The 18,097-nt window shown below is 44.8% G+C and overlaps 1 protein-coding gene across 2 annotated transcripts in view; it reads right to left on the reverse strand.

The window, feature by feature from the left end:
• The window catches only part of BAIAP2L1 (BAR/IMD domain containing adaptor protein 2 like 1), a 69,615-nt gene extending 68,211 nt beyond the window's left edge, over nt 1–1,404 (reverse strand). For both annotated transcript variants that reach the window (XM_075011119.1, XM_075011118.1), the window contains exon 1: nt 1,053–1,404. In XM_075011119.1, coding sequence (XP_074867220.1) covers nt 1,053–1,103 — 51 coding nt within the window. In that variant the 5' untranslated portion in view covers nt 1,104–1,404. The remainder of the gene's footprint in view (nt 1–1,052) is intronic.
• Between the last annotated feature and the right edge of the window lie 16,693 nt (nt 1,405–18,097).

Raw genomic sequence — 18,097 nt, forward strand, 5'->3', positions numbered from 1 at the left:
GAATGTACACATAACTAATTAGTATCCAGACATAAAAATGGTAAAGCATAGCCCCATTTATGAAACCAGATCCACAAGGATGGATTCCTCTGTTGATCTGTAACAGTAGTTACACTGGGAGTATGCATACCAACATCCACTAATTTTTCATGGATTTATCACAAAACAAAGACCAAAACAGCAATGCAAGTCATAAACCTAGTCAAAAACAGAGAAAACTCATTGCAAACTCTGGTCTGGCTATGGTCTGAAGAAGTGGGTCTGTCCCTCGAAAGCTCACCTAATAAACTATTTTGCTAGTCTTTAAAGTGCTACTTGACCACTTTTTGTTTTCACGGCACAATGTATTTTAATTAATACTATACTGTCTGTCATCTGAAATTAAACAAGGTCAACCAAATAGCTTTAAGTTACCATAAAAGTTTTCTGAACAATTTTTGTGTACAGTATTCAGTTAAAAATCCACATATTCTTCTGCATTCATGGAGAAACCTTGCTAAGCTGCAGGCTGGTCAAGGCAAGAGATTCTACATGGAGACATAAGTATCTCATAGAACTGCGAGGGACCTTCGGAGGTCATGGAGCCCAGTCCCCTGCCCTCACAGCCAGGACCTAACCACGAGAGGGTTCTTTTTTTTTTTGTTAAGTCTGCTTGCCCTAGATCCTGAAGGCCTGAACTCACAACCCCGGGTTTAGCAGGCTAATGCACAAACCACTGAGCTATCCCGCCCCCGGAAAGTGGTGCTCTCTGAGGGGTGTGCGCGCGCGCCCACACGGGGGTGCCCCAGCTGCTCGGTTGCTTGAGGGGTGGGTGTGTTTATCCACCTCGAGACGCCCCAGCGGCCCGCTCCTCTGGGGGAGTGGGGCGCGCGCATATGTGTGCGCGTACACGCCGGGGTGCCCCAGCTACTTGGTTCCCGGAGGGGGGGGGGGAGGTGCGTGAGCGTGCGCGCGCCCCCGCTCCAGGCTGCCCCGAGAGCCGGCGGGACGCGTTGTAAGCGCTCCCCTGGGGCTGCCCCTCGCACCAGGTTAGGTCGCCGACTGCCCCTCACCTTGTAGGTGCTCTCGGTCAGCTTGTTCACCTCCTCGGGATCCCGAGACATGGTGCCGGCGGTAGCGCCTCGGCCAGCGGGGACGGGGGAGGAAGCGGCGGCTCTGGGGAATCCGGCCGAGGAGGCAAGCGGGAAAATAAACTTTCTCCTCGGGAAGCTGCTCCGGCGCCAGTCTCCGCCCGGCCGCCCCCAGGAAAGTCCCGCACCCGACGGTTCCGCTGCTACCTTCGCCCAAACTGTCCAACTCGCAGAACCCGAGAGCCCAGCCCGGCCCGGCCCGGCAGCGCTCCCGGGGCGGAGCCTGCGAGGTGCGGCCGCCTGACGCAGCAGGGCCCGCCGGCCGGGCGGGGCGGGTAGAGCAGACGGCTCCGCTTCACCTGAGCCGCCGAGGCCTCGGGCCCCGCCTCGCCTGCCCCGCCCGAGCTGCTGCGTGGCGCGCGGCCGGTGCCCAGGCAAAGTCACCCCAGGGCGCCACGACAGCGAGGCCGCCCGGCGACCTTCCAGGCGAGGACGCCACACATAGGGGCCGGAGGGGGGTAGTGCCTGGGGCCTTATGGCCGGGTGTGTTGCGGGGGGGAAGTGGCGCCTCAGTCGTTTTTGATGGGGCGGGACGCTCCGCTCTGCTCCGCTCCTCGGACTCTGAGAAGTGGTCAAGGGGCTGCACTCGTCTGTGATCTCCGGGGCAGGGGTGCGGGAAGGAGACTGGCTGCAGAAGGGAGCTGCGGGGGATTGGATGGGTGAGGGGAGGGGGTCGTGACCTGGTGGAGGGGTGTAGGAGGGGTTGCAGGGCCTGGGAGTTGTTAGTGACCCAGGAAGTTCCCATTGCTTTTCAGCCACTAGGAGCTGTGAGATTGTACTGGGGATAAGGGCAGCCCACGGAGCCCCTCTCACACCAGGGTGCAGACACACATGGCCCTTGTAGCCAGCCACTTTGAGCAGCATGTCAGGGCGTAGCATGCAGGCTCCTACTGGACCGTGCGGGGAGCTGGGTCCAGGGGCTGTATTTTGTCTGCCCCAGTCTGTGCACTCCATCCTTGCAGTATTTGAGCACATCACCAAGGTGAACAGATTTGTTTTCACAGCACTTGGGAGGCAAGGAAGGGTTACAGGTCTCTCCCCATAATATCTAAGGTATTGCGGCACAAGAAGAGTTGAGTTACTCACAGTCACCCAGCCTGCTAACAGGGTGGAGGGGGGATTAACGGGGCAATTGCCCTGAGAGCTGGTGTTTCAAAGGAGCCTGGAGCTCTGGCCACTCCCAATGTAGCAGCAGTGGCTGCCAGAGCTCCAGGCCTCTTTGAAACACCTCTGCATTGCTGTTCCACACAACTTGGGGTCAGGGGAAGGTGTGGTGCGAAGGGCTGACTGCCCTAGGCATGGCTCTTTCCACCCTTAGCTATGGCTCTTCTGGGGGAGCAGAGCCAGGCCCATCTCCCCTCTTGCCCCCGGGTCCATCATGACTGTTGTCCCTGCTGTCCAGACTTGGTCTCAAACCTAGATGTCATGACACCCTTTCCAGTGCCTTACCAGCAGGACCACCTCACCCGTCCCTGAGTTAATTTAGGGTTGTGTAAAAAATGCAATGGTAGGTGATACTCTCTTCCACCCTCAGCTGAGGAAAGAGACTCAGGAGGTTTTCTAACAATAAGGGGAGGTTTTCCTTTTCAAAACAAATGAAGTGAAAGGGGTGAGACGATTGGGAGTTTATTTTGCAAAGTGGAGGGGGTTGAGGCCCTGGTGTCCACGTTAGGCACATTTCTTTAAACTGCTATTCTTCACTTGGCCAATGAGGTTATTTCTTGAGCACTAACTGGAGGGAAGAAGGTTTGGAATGGTCTACAGATATTTGCAGTATGTAAACATCAAGAATGGAGAAGAATTAGAATCTTAAAATGTAATGGGAAGTTGTGAGATGAAATTAAGCTTAGGACAGGAGCAGGAAAGTCTTCCAGATAAAACAATGTAAACTGTCTCACAGGGGAAGTGACTTAAACTACATGGCTTTGGACATTTATAACTTTGCAGAACACTATCAGTTGAACCTCTATCTATCAGCACAACCTCTATCTATCAGCACCCTGGAGACGTGACCGGTGCTGCATTAGAGAATTTGCTGAACCACAGAAAGTCAATATTGTCTAGCAGCATAGCCAACAGTTAGGGTAAATTGCAGCTAAATAACAACACAGAACACTGAAAGCCAGGCTGTAAACAAACTTTATGTGACTACGGGAAACTTGGCCAAATCCATGATAAGTGGATATCGAGCTAGTTAAAAGTCATCATGGACTATGGATGTTGCTACACAAGATAGTCCTGGAGTAAAGAGGTTCAACCTGTGGTAAATGTATAGTAGGGAACAAGGCAGCCTTGGCGAGAAATAGTACTGAATAGCTTAATACTTCTATCTCTAGAATCTCTGGTTAGCTGGTTACAATCAGCAGAACTCCACTAAAGTCAAACAAGCAGGCCTGCTGACTTTGGGGCAAGGAGGGGGCAAAGGGGGTTGACAAGGGGCAAGGAGGGAGCTCCAGGCCCCTTGGAATTGATGCAGCAGCAACAGCGCATGTGCCTGGCAGGAGATGAGCAGTGCAACAGGCCAGGCAGCACTGAGGGATGATTGTCCTAGGCCTCGCTCCTTGCACTCTTGTCCCCATTCTTTCTGGGGCATGGAGCCAGGGCTCCTCCCACCTTTTCCTGGGGCCCGCTGCCAGTGTCAGTGCCATTGCAAGCAAGGTATGCCAATATACAGCATTAGAAGAGCTGACCCTACTATTCTCTTTTTATCATTTCATTGACACAATGGCAAACTCCCCAGTCCTACTTTATATTTAGGACTCTTGTATATTAGAGGTCATATGAATTGGTGGGGGTGCTCACTGCTTTCAACAAAGTTCATGTCCCTGAAACTTGATCTGACCCTTCTATATAATCTAGACTGCAGACTCAGTGCCACTTTTCCATCATTCATGAGTTTCTAAAAATGATGTTCCAAATCAGAAGGCGTTTATATTCAAGCTACACAGGTTTTTAGTTAAAACTTGTTAATTTTTGCTACATCTATCTCTTTAAATATTGGGCTTCTCCATATGGTAGTGTCTCATTGGTTTTCATACCACCTTGTTGCTGTGGTGAGATCACAAGAGGCAAACAACAAAAATTGGACTTCGAACATGAATGCAAATGTTGGACTCTGATATAGGAGGAGACTGTTACCAGGTTTCAAGAGCCGTAAAATGGATTTCTCTCATGGTGTTTATGCCTTTATTTCTTACTGCTTCGAAACAGTGAGCTGAGAGAGCATTATCATGAGTAAAACAACCATGGAAGGAACAGAGGCAGGTATGTGGGGCGCTTCCCATCCTTCCGAGCAAAGTCTTCACAAGCCTCTGGAATTTATTGTTATGATACATACAGTTTATAGTATTGTCCTGATAACTGTTCTTCATAATTTTTGGCCCAATTCTACAGTCCTTACTCACAGTGAGCGATACAAGCACTACATACAAGTAATTCAGTTGAGCCTAATGGGGCTATTTGTGTGAATATGGGTGAAGAATCATACATCTTTCTGCCTGCTGGATTTCAAAATGCTTTGCAACTGGAGAAGCACATTCTGCTTAACTGTTCCATGAGTGTTCAAAGCAGGTACTTGGATGAAAGGGTGCAGACAAAACCCCCACCTTGCATCCTGGAACAGCAGTCCTGGCATGCAAGTCACTGAAAAGGAGATGAGGCCATGGCTCATTTTCCCGATATTGCATCAGCCATTGGAACTGGTAGGTACATGGGGGGAAGTATGCTGTATCCTTTAGGGCTTTTCTATACTAAGTGGAAGATGGCCCCAGTGAAGGTCGATCTTCCAGAGTTCGATTTTGCATATCTGGCGAAGACGCGGCAAAATCGATCCCTCTGGGGTCAGCAGTTGACCCTGTACTCCACGTGATAGCATGGAATAAGAGAGGTTGATGCGAGTGTATAGAGGCTAGGTTTTCATTTGGGAAACAAGTAGATTCTGATGTGTCAATTCTAGCTATGCAAATACTGTAACTGGAATTGCATATCTGAAATAGACTTACTTCCCTAATATAGACTTAGCCTAAAAGACTGTAGCCATGATTCAAGTATCTGAATACACTGGGGAGTGCTAAGACACTCTCTAGGTCAATTTGAGTCTATATTTAATTAGCATGGGAGAGCCCCGATATATAAATTAGCTGTGCACTTAGATCCTGATTGTCGTTTACACTTAATCTCTTTACATCACTCTGGCAGTCTAAAGGGAACTTGAAATCTTTTGTGTAAATGAGAATCTGGCTCCCGGGGTTTACTTCACATACTACTGAAGTGCAATCACTTTTACGTCACATGTGAATTCCAGCCGCAGATACGATTTGCAGGTCATATAGATAAATCTATACTAGCTGTAATCTAGCAAGCTTGCTAAAAATAGAAGCAAGAATGGGAAGGTGTGGACTTCATCGTGGATTGCACAAGTGAGTACATACCAAAAGGAACAAGGAAACAGACTTCTGCAGCCCTCACTGAAGCCAGAACTTTCATGTCTGTTTTAGCAAAGTAGCAGGCTACACCTAGCTGCAAATCACAGCTGGGGTTGTAGTGAATTGTACCCTTAGTCTATGTCTAGACTGCACACTTTTTCTGGGAGACCTGAGATCTCTTGGAAGATGTCTGCTGCATGCAAACAACGTGCACTTTTCTGAGACCACTGTCAGAAAAGTGGATGTGTTCTGCTGACATCCCTGTACATCTCATGCAACGAGGCGAAAGGGATGTTCTGGCAGGAAGCAGTGGGTGGTTTGAAGCCACAAGTTCTATTCCCACTTCACCTCTGTCCATGTATCATGGGGGGAGGTTTGAGCATTGGCCTTAGAGGGCAGGGGAATGGGCTCAATGACCTTCTATGGTCCCTTACAGCTCTACGAGATGTGTATCTCCATATATTCTTTTTTTAGATGTGGCATAGGGGCTTTTCCCCAACACTCAGCCCTGTGTGGGGGGGCCAAATCTTAGGAGAACCTCTCCCGACAAAACTGTTGGCAAAAGATACTCAACTTGCAATGCCCAATTTGCTTATCTTTTTCCTGATGTTTCCCCATAGTGTAGCCTAAGTCTTAGAATGGTAGATAACAATAACACAGAGAAACTATAAAAACAACTTAAGGCATGAAGTATAGAATAGTCATGTCCAAAAAACGATAACCAGTAGGAGGGATTTAGATTGGTAGTACTAGAATAAGAACCTGAATTTATTTATATACGTTCACCTTCAGTATCAGATTTTAAAGATTTTAAATTTTTATTGTTCTCAGCAAAACCTTATTAAATACACCAGAAAATGAAAGTATTGATATCTAGGATGAGAGGAATCGATCAGTTCTGTTAAGGCTTCACTTGTGCTTACTCTCAACATTCACTGGTAAGTTGCATTGTTGGTCACTCCTTAAAAATGTCACTGCATGTAACACAGGATAAACAGATGGTTTTGGTCAGTTGCACCCAAATTTTGGATGTCTATGGCTACGTCTACACGTGCAGCCAACATCGAAATAGTCTATTTCGATGAATAACGTCTACACGTCCTCCAGGGCCGACAACGTCGATGTTCAACTTCGACGTTGCTCAGCCCAACATCGAAATAGGCGCAGCGAGGGAACGTCTACACGTCAAAGTAGCACACATCGAAATAGGGATGCCAGGCACAGCTGCAGACAGGGTCACAGGGCGGACTCAACAGCAAGCCGCTCCCTTAAAGGGCCCCTCCCAGACACAGTTGCACTAAACAACACAAGATACACAGAGCTGACAACTGGTTGCAGACCCTGTGCCTGCAGCATAGATCCTCAGCTGCCGCAGAAGCAGCCAGAAGCCCTGGGCTAAGGGCTGCTGCCCACGGTGACCATAGAGCCCCGCAGGGGCTGGAGAGAGAGCATCTCTCAACCCCCCCAGCTGATGGCCGCCATGGAGGACCCAGCAATTTCGACGTTGCGGGACGCGGATCGTCTACACGGTCCCTACTTCGACGTTGAACGTCGAAGTAGGGCGCTATTCCTATCTCCTCATGAGGTTAGCGACTTCGACGTCTTGCCGCCTAACGTCGAAGTTGGTGCCACTACTTCGAAGTAGCGTGCACGTGTAGACGCAGCTTATATGTGTATTCCTAAAATACCTTTTTGCATTTTTAATAGTTGTGTTTTCAGGGTTTTATTGAAGACCATATTTCACATTAGCTTACCAAAACATGGACATTATTCTATTTTTAGTTTCTCCACTGTTCAGATAACCATATTTTGCACTGGAATTTATATTAACAGAAGGTACAACATTTTATTTTTTTCTGTGTAAACATTTCAGAAATATAAAACAAAAAAGAGAGGTAAATTAAAATTTAGATGCAAAAGCAAATCATATTGCAGGGTGAACGGATCAAAAAGGATCAAAACATTTTAAAGATAAGAAATATCACAAAGGTAACTGTAGATGGCAATGAGGGGATGATGTTGCTATTAATCCATAAAATAAGTATAAAACAAAATGGGTACATCTATCCTAAGAACTAACTTTGAAGTTAGGCACTCCTTCGAAGTAGCCACCAGAGAGTCTACACACATTTTTCCCTTATTTCAAAGTTAACTTTGAAGTAGGGAGCCCAACTTTGAAGTCCTTACTCCATTCCTGGGAATGGAGTACTGCCCTACTTCATGTATGTACTTGTATGTACTTGTACTTCGAAGTAAGCAACTTTGAAGTTATTTTTGGAGTGTAGGCACAGCCAATGAAAGAATGAAAATAACGGAAGAGATAAAAATGGAAAATATACTCAAAGTTAAGTTTTGAAGGCTGGCTTATATTTCAAAGACATGAATACTAAAAATGCTTTCTTCAGTATCTTGGAATGATTGTTGAAAGTACTTTATAGAATTAATATTTTGAAATGTTACCTTTTTATTGGAAAGAAAACTGCATTTTGACATTAGGTTTCAAAATAAATTTTTTTTATGGAATTTTTGTTTTATGGTGATAAATATTACTTCTAACAAATCTAGTAAATATTTTTACATGCAGCATTTGGAAAAGTTTACAATATGCTACTTGTTCATTTTTTTTTTACTTTTAAAAAAATCTCTACTGCTCTGAATAATAAATGGTAGTATTGTTCAGATTTAGTTTACTATAAATGTATTTTAGCAAACAACATAAAAAGCCTTACATGAAATCTGGAAGTCTGCTCTAATTGTATATTTTCAAATTCCCCGACATTGTGGGACAGAAAGTCCCCCATTCACACAGAAAGCTCCTGATAGAAATAACAGTGGCAGCTGAAATTGAGAACAAAGCTTTACTGTAGTATATACTTCTGTATTTTGATCTTTGATTATAGAGATATAGAGCTGTTGGTCTCAAACTGAGTGAGATCAGAATTGGTGAAATAGGTCTGTTCAGCAAGTTCCTTAAGCATGCTTTTAAATCTAAGCACCTGAGTTGTCCTACAGGAATTAAAATTAGGCATGTACTTAAGTGTTTATGCCAAATCAGACTGAATGCTCATTGCCTTGCAGGTTCGAGCCCTTAGGCCGTGCCTACACTACCTCCCTACTTGGAAGGGAGGATGGTACGTAGGGTGTTGGGATTTTATTAATAAAGTGCTGCGCTGCACATGCAGCACTTCATTAAGCAAATTCCCCCCCACAGCAAGTCCGAAGTGTTAAACTTTGAAGTGTCAGCTCGCAGCTAGCCGTGGCTAACCTGCAGGTACTTTGAAGTGCCTGGGCAACTTCAAAGTCCCTTTATTCCTCAAAATTTTGAGGAGTACCTGTGGGTGAGCTGCGGCTAGACACAAGCTGGTACTTCGAAGTTTAACACTTCGGAGTTGCTGCGGGGGGGAATTTGCTTAATGAATTGATGCATATGTAGCACAGCACTTCTTTAATTTAAATTTCCAACACTCTACTTACCATCCTCGTGTTGAAGTAGGGAGGTAGTGTAGATAAACCCCAATGAGTGAATCTTGCTTGGTGCACTGCCTGTGTACAAATATCAAAATACATCATATTGTTTTGGACATTCTGTCCCATATCAATATTTAGGATAGTGGTTCTCAACCAGAGGAATACATGCCCCTGCGCGTATGCAGCGGTCTTCTCGTGGTACATTATCTCGTCTATATTTTTGCCTGGTTTACATAAAAAAGCAGTAGAGAAGTCACTACAAACTAAAATTTTGTACTCATAGAGACAATTTATATTCTAATAGATTTCTTTTGTAATTCCGTAAGTTAAAAATGAGAAGCAAATTTTCAGTGAGTGTGCTGTGACACTTTTGTATTTTTATGTCTGATTTTATAAGTAGTATTAAAGTGAGGTGAAAACAAATCAAACATCTGCAAGAGATACAGTAGACTGAAAAGGCTGAGAGCCACTGATTTAGAGATAGGTGTTGGCTTCCTTCTGGCCATGGGGATACTCAACCCCTCTCTCCACCCAAAGCCCAGCCCTCACTTCTTCTTCCAGATCCAAACTCCACCTCTTCCCCTCCCCACCCTTTAGCATACCCTGTCTTCACTCCTCCTCCATCCTCCACAGCTTCCTGCATGACACAAAACAACTGATTTCAGAAGGCAGTAGGTGGTGGAAGGGATGAGGGAGTTGGCTGCTAGTGGGCACTAAGTACTCACTAATTTCTTCCATGGTGTTCCAGTCCCTGAGCACTTGTGGAGATGGCACCTATAGATTTATTGCAAACATTTTTCAAAAGTGGCCTCTGATTTTGGGTGCTGCAGTTTTTGAGCTTGCAACTCCACATCCATCTTGGGCCCAATTTTGAAATGTTTGAAGCATTCATGATTTTCCCTGAATTTAATTTATGGGTATTAAGCCATTTTGAAACTCCTGGCCAAAGTGTCTCTCAGAAAAAGATGACACCCAAAATCAGACGACTTTCTGAAAAATTTGGTTTACTGAAATGCAGTATTTTGAATCTTTGTGTTATGCCATTAATATGCTTATATCTGCAGAGTAACAACATTGTAACAGCAGAGATATCAGAAGGAAATAAATTACACCTCATTATCTGAAAACCCAATTAATATTAATGCAGGTGGAGCTGTATCACTGGTGCCTGCATATTTTAGAGAGTACTAGTGACACCTCATTTCAGTCTTGCAGCTTCCACCTCTTTTTCAAATTACACCTACCTGCAGCACAGCTAAGGGAGGAGAGGAAGCCTGTCATATTATTTTAAAGATACCTAAGAGACATTATCTTATTTTGTTTGAATGAAGTCTCCTCCATAATGTTCCTAATCTTTGAATGCAAATTATGGTCCAGAATTTCTGATTGATACATTCATCAGAGAGGTAGCCGTGTTAGTCTCTGTCTTCAAAAACAACAAGAAGTCCTGTGCATGCATCTGATAAAGTGAGTCTTTGCCCATGAAAGCTTATGCTCCAAAATATCTGTTAGTCTATAAGGTGCCACAGGACTTCTTGTTGTTTTTGATTGTGGGCTAAAAGACACTCACACTGATTGAACTGTAGAATTGGGACTAAAGTACTGAACCAAAATGAACTAGGATATTCACTCCTCTCACAAAGTCAATCCCTCTCTGCATTATTTTAAATAAATTTAGGAAAGTTCCTATGGAAATTGTAAATTTGAACAGACTTGCTGCTGAAATATTGTATCCATAGAACTGTTATAGCTTGAGCAGCAATTGTGAAAGCCTTGTTAATTTGTCAATTTGTCACAGTTTTTTTAAGTGTAAGGGGGAAGTATTAGAATTGATGTCTACTGAAAAAATAAGTTTCTTGTTAAACAAATGATATACAATATAGTAAAATATGGAATTCCTAAAAGTTAATTGAATGTAATACTTATGCTTTCTTGAAATGTCCTACAATTGTTGACAAAAACAAATACTCATTTAAAAACTATTTAACCATATGTGACCCATTCAGTTCAGCTCATCATTAAATCTTCAGCATGTGTTTTACACTGATAAATACAACTGTTAGTAATCACCCAAATTGCTGTTCAGCAGCAATGGCATATGCATGGTAGAGCCAGCTGTGGCTTATTTCATTCCCTGTGGTCATTAGCTTAATTAAGAAAAAAGTGTACACAGCACTTTTAATTTGTAATATGAAGTGATAGTCAAATTCTACAATCAGAATAACACTTTACAATCTGGAATTTGAAGGAATTGTGTCAAGCTCATGGTTTTAAATGTTGACTTGTTCTAGAATAAGTTCTCTTTCCAACCTTTTGAACAATATGTTTTGAATTAAAAAAATGTTATTTTTTAACTCCTGTTCCATTGATGCTTACAAAGATTTTTTTAGGTAGTTTCTCTTCTACTGGGTGTACTGGGACACAAACTTAGTATGGTCATGCTGCTGTTAAATGACATAGTGAATAAACTTTCTGAAGGACTCACTGAGCATCTGATGAAGCGGGTCTTTGCCCACGAAAGCTTATGCTCCAATATATCTGTTAGTCTATAAGGTGTCACAGGACTTCTTACTGTTTTTCAAGATACAGACTAACTCGACTACCCTTGATACTTTTTTTAACAGAGAGGTAGCTGTGTTAGTCTGTATTCTGTCAAAAAAAAAAAAAAAGACAATCATGTAGCACTTTAAAGAAGAACAAAATAATTTATTAGGTGACAAGCTTTTGTGGGACAGACCCACTTCTTTAGATCTGTAGTCTTTCCAGAACAGACTCAATATATAAAGCACAGAGGTCCAAAAATTGTTATCAAGGTTGACAAATCAGAAACATTGTTATCAAGGTCAGCAAATCAGGTAGAAGAGCGAGGTGAGGGGTTGAGGAAGTTAGGTGTCAAATTTGAATATGAATGTTAGTTCCAAACATTCTCTCTGTAGACAGTTGTTATAGTCTCTTTTCTCCAGCACACAAACTGTCAGGTCTTTAACAGAATGGCCCACTCCATTAAGGTGCTGGCTGACAGGTTCGTGTACATTCATCCCTCACTCTACGAGCACAATTGGTTCCCAACTTGGTGCTTGTAGGCGAAAACTCGTAAGAGGGACACTAAAGTCTCATTAGAATACACGTAAAAGTCTCTGATTGGTTCCTAGAGCTCGACAAAGGAGTGGCGGCAGGTGGCGCTGCTTTTGAAAGGTAAGTGAACCTTGGGTTTGGGAGTTGGAAAAGGTTAAAGGCTGGGGGCAGTGTGGGGTCATGAGTGGGAGGGAAGGTTAAAACCTGGTGGCCGGTTGGGTCTGTGGGGTGGGTTCAGGCTGCTGAAGGTTGAGTGTGTGGTGGCTGTGGGGGAGTGTCAGGCTGTGGCAGGTTAGGTCCACTGGGCTGGCGGGGACAGGAGGTGGAGGGTCAGGCTGCCTTATGCGGGTGTCAGGCTGCCGCGGGCTAGCAGAGGTATGGGGTCAGGCTGCCACAGGGCCGCGGGGGTCAGGCTGTTGTGGGGCTGGCAGAGGGCGCGGGGGGGTCAGGCTGCCATGGGCCGGCAGAGGGCCGGGGGGTCAGGCTGCCATGGGCGGGCAGAGGGTGGGGGGGGGGGTCAGGCTGCCACGGCCCTGCAGAGGGCAGGGGGCTCAGGGTGCCACCGGCCAGCAGAGGGTGGGGTGGGGTCAGGCTGCGCGGGCTGGCAGAGGGTGGGGGGCAGGTGTCAGGCTGCCACGGGCTGGCAGAGGTATGGGGTCAGGCTGCCGTAGGCCAGCAGAGGGCAGGGGGGTGAGGGTGCTGCGGGGTTGGCTTAGGTGCGGGGTCAGGCTGCCTCAGGGCAGGGATGGCAGGCTGCTGCGCATGCGGGTTTCGGGGTGGGGGTGGAGGGGCAGGCTGTGGTAGGTTGGGGCCGGGGGGCTGGCAGGGGTGGTCAGGCAGCGGGAGTAAGGCTTGCATTAGTTGGGGGGAAGTTCACTTGTAGAGTGAACAAAGATAAGTAAACCTGTCTCTCGTTTAAGTGAGTACTTGTAAGTAAAGTACTCGTTTAAGGAGGGATGAGTGTATTTAGAGATTTTTGATGTCTGCTCTGTGTCCATGCATTCTTGGGTGAAGAGTGTTTGCAGTTTGCCCAGTGTATGTAGTGCATGGGCATTGCTGGCACATGATGGCCTATATAACATTAGTTGAGAAACAAGAGAATGTGCCTCTGATTCTGTAATTAATGTGGTTAGTTCCAGTGCTGGTATCTCCAGAATGATATGTGGACAAAATTGGCAACGGGGCTTTTTGCAAGAAAAGTTCCTCTGATACTTTGTTACTGAGCATAATGGGTTGGATTCTACTCTCTCGTTAGCTTTATACATTAGTTCAGAGGAGTTATTTCATTTTCAAACTTATACAAGTGTGGGCAAAATTAGCCCCCCTGTGTCTTCTGGTGTCGTTCCCATGAGTGGTTGGTGAGTGGAACATGGGACAATTTATCTGTGACTTACAGCTCAATCCTGCAAGCTGTTGAACAACAGGCCTCTGATCTAGCAAAGCATTTAAAGATGTGCTTAACTTTAAGCACATGAGTAGTATTATTGACTTCTTGGGAAAAGGAGAGTTTCAAACAGCTGTAGAATGCTACTTCTTCCAACACACCCTTTAAATGGGGTTATGCTGTCATGACTTTGCATCCTGAAAACTACATTTTGTTCAGATAAGACTCACAGGTCTATTTTTAGCCAGCTGTTGGACATCTATGTTTTTGCTATCTTAGTAGTCTCTCTTAGCAAATTACTTTGGGAATGTAAAAAGAAATGATAGCATACTGATTTCTCCATTGTGATATCTTCTTTTCAGACTGGAAATATGTTATCCAGATCATCAAGAGTGAGTTTTTTTCCATGGTATTTTTTATACTTGCACAAGATACTTTGAATTTGCCCAGGATGAGGCACTTTGACAGGGCACAATGGTGGCTGTTACCACTCATTGGAACTACAGATCCTAAGCAGATCTGCGGATAATTGAGTGACTTAATTTTCCAGAACTGATAAACCAGCACTTTATGCAAGTGCTGTATTTCTTTTGTTTTATCAGCTGTAACCACTAGATGGCAAGCATGCTGTACATAACAGAACCAAATATGATTTTATATAATGCCCTTCATGCTCTAGTGTTTCAAAAAGTGCTTTTCAAATTAACAGTAGGCAAATAGAGCAGCCATTATGTTGCTCACACACAGTACTGGACTTTTTTCTGAGAAAGGAAATATTGTTAGGTTGCTGATGTTATCACTGCTTGTCTAAAAAGTACCTTGACATTTTTAACTTTCCAGTGGAAGTCAACCTTGGACAGCAAATTCAAATCCTGGTTAGGGACTTTACTTTCCGGACTTCTAGACTACTGATGTGAATGCTTCCACATAAACCATGCCAACACTGTACTATTTAGAGTAAGTACATGTTCATTCTTCCCTTTTATAGTCTATCAAATGGAAGTTTAACTATCTAAAAACATGTATAAACTGTTTTTGCCTGAAGGAAAATAAAGAGTATTGCAGATAAAGGTAAGATACACATTACGCTACTCTGACTGCTTGCAACTGCATGCCTATTATATAGAGTTGTGAATAAAGGATTTGAAATATAGTATGTTATAGGCCCCAGTCAGGGAATTTGATTCTATAAGGCTAAGCATTGTGTACACACACACATCCATCCACCCCCTTATAGCTATCGTCAAAAGAGTCCACATACATTGGATCAAGGCTCTGCTAATCCTAACTATTATTTTAAGGTGACATCAAATAAACAATGAATATTAGGATATTTATTCTGTCATTTTCTTCATATAAAAGTAACAAAATCCCATGAAACCTTTTTTTTTTTTGAGGGCGGGTTATCAAATATTTTTAACAGTAAAAGTATCACCTTGGTTTCACTTCAGTAACAAAGCCTTCAAGAAAACATTCCATGTCAACGTGTCTGAAATGAACCCTATCCAAAGTACCTGGAGATAACACTGGGCAGAAATTAGATTTTTAAAGTTCATTCAGAAAAGGCATGTGACAGGACAAGGACTTTCCTCATCTGAAAGCTTACAGGCTCAGCATTGCACTAGTAAATCTGACTGCTGGACATTGTGCCCCAGGCTGTGTAGACATCACCAAATCTCTGAAAATACAGCTTGATATCATACCCAGATTCAGAATTGTATCATTAAATACCCATTCAATGATTGTCTGCTCTAGCACATATATCCCCACTAACTAGTCAGAGGGAGACACATAGATCATGAGTATCACTGAACCATGGCCAGATTGAATTTACCAATTCATGGGGGTCTTCAGAACCTTTCAAAGACATACTTGAAATCTTGCAAGTCATTATCAGGGGTAGCCTATAGCTCTTGAATCATTCTCATAGCTTGGAAAGAATTTTGGGATAATGCTAAGGCCTGAAATGAACACCTGACTGTATGAAAGAACTTCCAGGCTTCAGCATATCTCAGAAACAATGGGCTGCATTGAACCATTTTAGAACACTGCATGGCAGATGCTGTCATCTCATACACCTCTGGCAGATGAAAGACAATGCACAATGGGACTGCAGCCATCAGTCAAAAACTAAGGATCAAATTGTAAATTGGTGCACCCTTTGATTGTCTGTCACTTCTTATTAAATTTACACCAAATCATTTCTGAAGCTACTCACTGGCTCATTAATCTGGGCTTGGTTATTTTAATGTTTCTAAACACCTCTTTTGCCCAGTGTTGCAGTCCTAAACCTGGAGGTAAAGAATGGCACTAGAATATTGATTTTTCTTTAACATAAATTATGTGGCAGAAGCATAGGTCCTGAGGCCAGGCTGCCGGGTCAGGTTCCTGTCTGCCATGGGCTGTAAATCTGGGGCTAGAGCCCAGCTCTGCTATGTCTACAAGCTGCTGGCATAATGCTGAGCCAGCCAGGGTCTACTGATTCTGTTAAGGTTTTTATCTCAGGCCAGAGGAATCCTGGAGTGGGAAAGTGGGAGTCAGCCCATGTAGAACACAGCTAAGTGGAGCTTGCTTAGGACAAATACTGGGGTCCAGTGCTTTGCAGCCTTTACTGAGAGGGATCTGAAGGTGTCAACTCAACAGTACTTGGTTACCTAGAGGGTTTGGCCACAGCCTGTAGGAGGATGCTGCACCTCTGGCTCTGCTAGGAGCCCTGTCCCCTATGCCAAAAGAAGCAGTTTGACAAAGTAGCCATACTGGCTATGGATCATGCAGCAGAGCATCCAGATCCCTCTGGAACCCACGGGGCTAACCCTGGAACTGCCTTAAAAGCGTATATCCTAATACTGTATATGGCTACGTCTACACGTGAAGCCAACATCGAAATAGCTTATTTCGATGTAGCAACATCGAAATAGGCTATTTCGATGAATAACGTCTACACGTCCTCCAGGGCTGGCAACGTCGATGTTCAACTTCGACGTTGCGCGGCACCACATCGAAATAGGCGCTGCGAGGGAACGTCTACACGCCAAAGTAGCACACGTCGAAATAAGGGTGCCAGGCACAGCTGCAGACAGGGTCACAGGGCGGACTCAACAGCAAGCCGCTCCCTTAAAGGGCCCCTCCCAGACACAGTTGCACTAAACAACACAAGATACACAGAGCTGACAACTGGTTGCAGACCCTGTGCCTGCAGCATGGATCCCCAGCTGCCGCAGCAGCAGCCAGAAGCCCTGGGCTAAGGGCTGCTGCCCACGGTGACCATAGAGCCCGGCAGGGGCTGGAGAGAGAGCATCTCTCAACCTCCCAGCTGATGGCCACCATGGAGGACCCAGCAATTTCGACGTTGCAGGACGCGGATCGTCTACACGGTCCCTACTTCGACGTTCAACGTCGAAGTAGGGCGCTATTCCGATCCCCTCATGAGGTTAGCGACTTCGACGTCTCGCCGCCTAACGTCGAAGTTAACTTCGAAATAGCGCCCGACGCATGTAGCCGCGACGGGCGCTATTTTGAAGTTAGTGCCGCTACTTTGAAGTAGCGTGCACGTGTAGACACAGCTTATATGTGCAGTCTATCCAGCGTACCTATATGTATTTTGTTTGGGCAGTGCCCACTACATTTTTGAACCTAAAATTACCTGCACCAAGTTTGATAAATTTCCTAATTTACCTATTCCCATAAACATTTGTGGGAATTAAATGTGTTTTTCAAAAGGGAAATATAAAATGAGTTCTGATGAAGACCTACCAATACAAGCTATAAATTCCAGTGACTCAATGGCTTTAGAATCTACTCAACAGTGTGTTCAGTGTTAAAATGCTGTGGACCAAATTTGCCATCAATGTTTAGACAATGGTTCCCATTGCCTTAATTGGGGCTACTTGGGCATGAAAATACAGGATTTGGTCCCATGTAAAAAAATGAATGCTTTAGCTATTAGGGGCCTTTTAGGCTACACTTTGCCCTCAGCTATGTCAGGGCTTGCCAGCGACCCAGGCTGAGTCTGTTGGTGTTACAAGCGGAGACTCATCTTGGACGAACTGCTTGGAGGTCTCCAAAGCTCAGGGATGTACAACAACCCAGGTCCACCGGTGTTACATGTATGTTCAGAGAGAACTTGTGTTTCAAGGGAACTCAATAGCTATGTCTACACTACAGCAATCTGTTGACAAGTTTTTGTCAGAAGATGAAAAGTGATCCGCTCTATCGCCAGAGAGCAGCTGGACTGCCCGGCCACACTCTCGACAGAATGGCCAACCGGAAGCACAGCACACAGTGCTGCCCAGTGTCCCAGCAGCTCAGTCTGTTCACAGAGGGTCCTGGGGCATCCATGCTTGCTTTCTGTCAAGAGATTCTGTTGAGAGAGGCGTTCTGTCTTCTGGGGGAATAGCAGAATACTATCAACAAAAGTGCCACACTCTGTCAATTTACTGTCGATAGAACACATTTATAATGTGGACGCTCAATGAGTTTTGTTGACAAAATACCAGTTTTGTCAATAAAACTCTCTAGTGTAGATGTAGCCAGTGAGTGCTTTTCTATTGACCTCCATAGGTCAAGATGTCACCTTGATTCTTTTGTCTCGAGCTTTCAGTAACATTAAATGCTAT

The sequence above is a fragment of the Carettochelys insculpta genome, chromosome 16 (assembly GCF_033958435.1).
Source record: "Carettochelys insculpta isolate YL-2023 chromosome 16, ASM3395843v1, whole genome shotgun sequence".
NCBI classification, from domain to species: Eukaryota; Metazoa; Chordata; order Testudines; family Carettochelyidae; genus Carettochelys; species Carettochelys insculpta.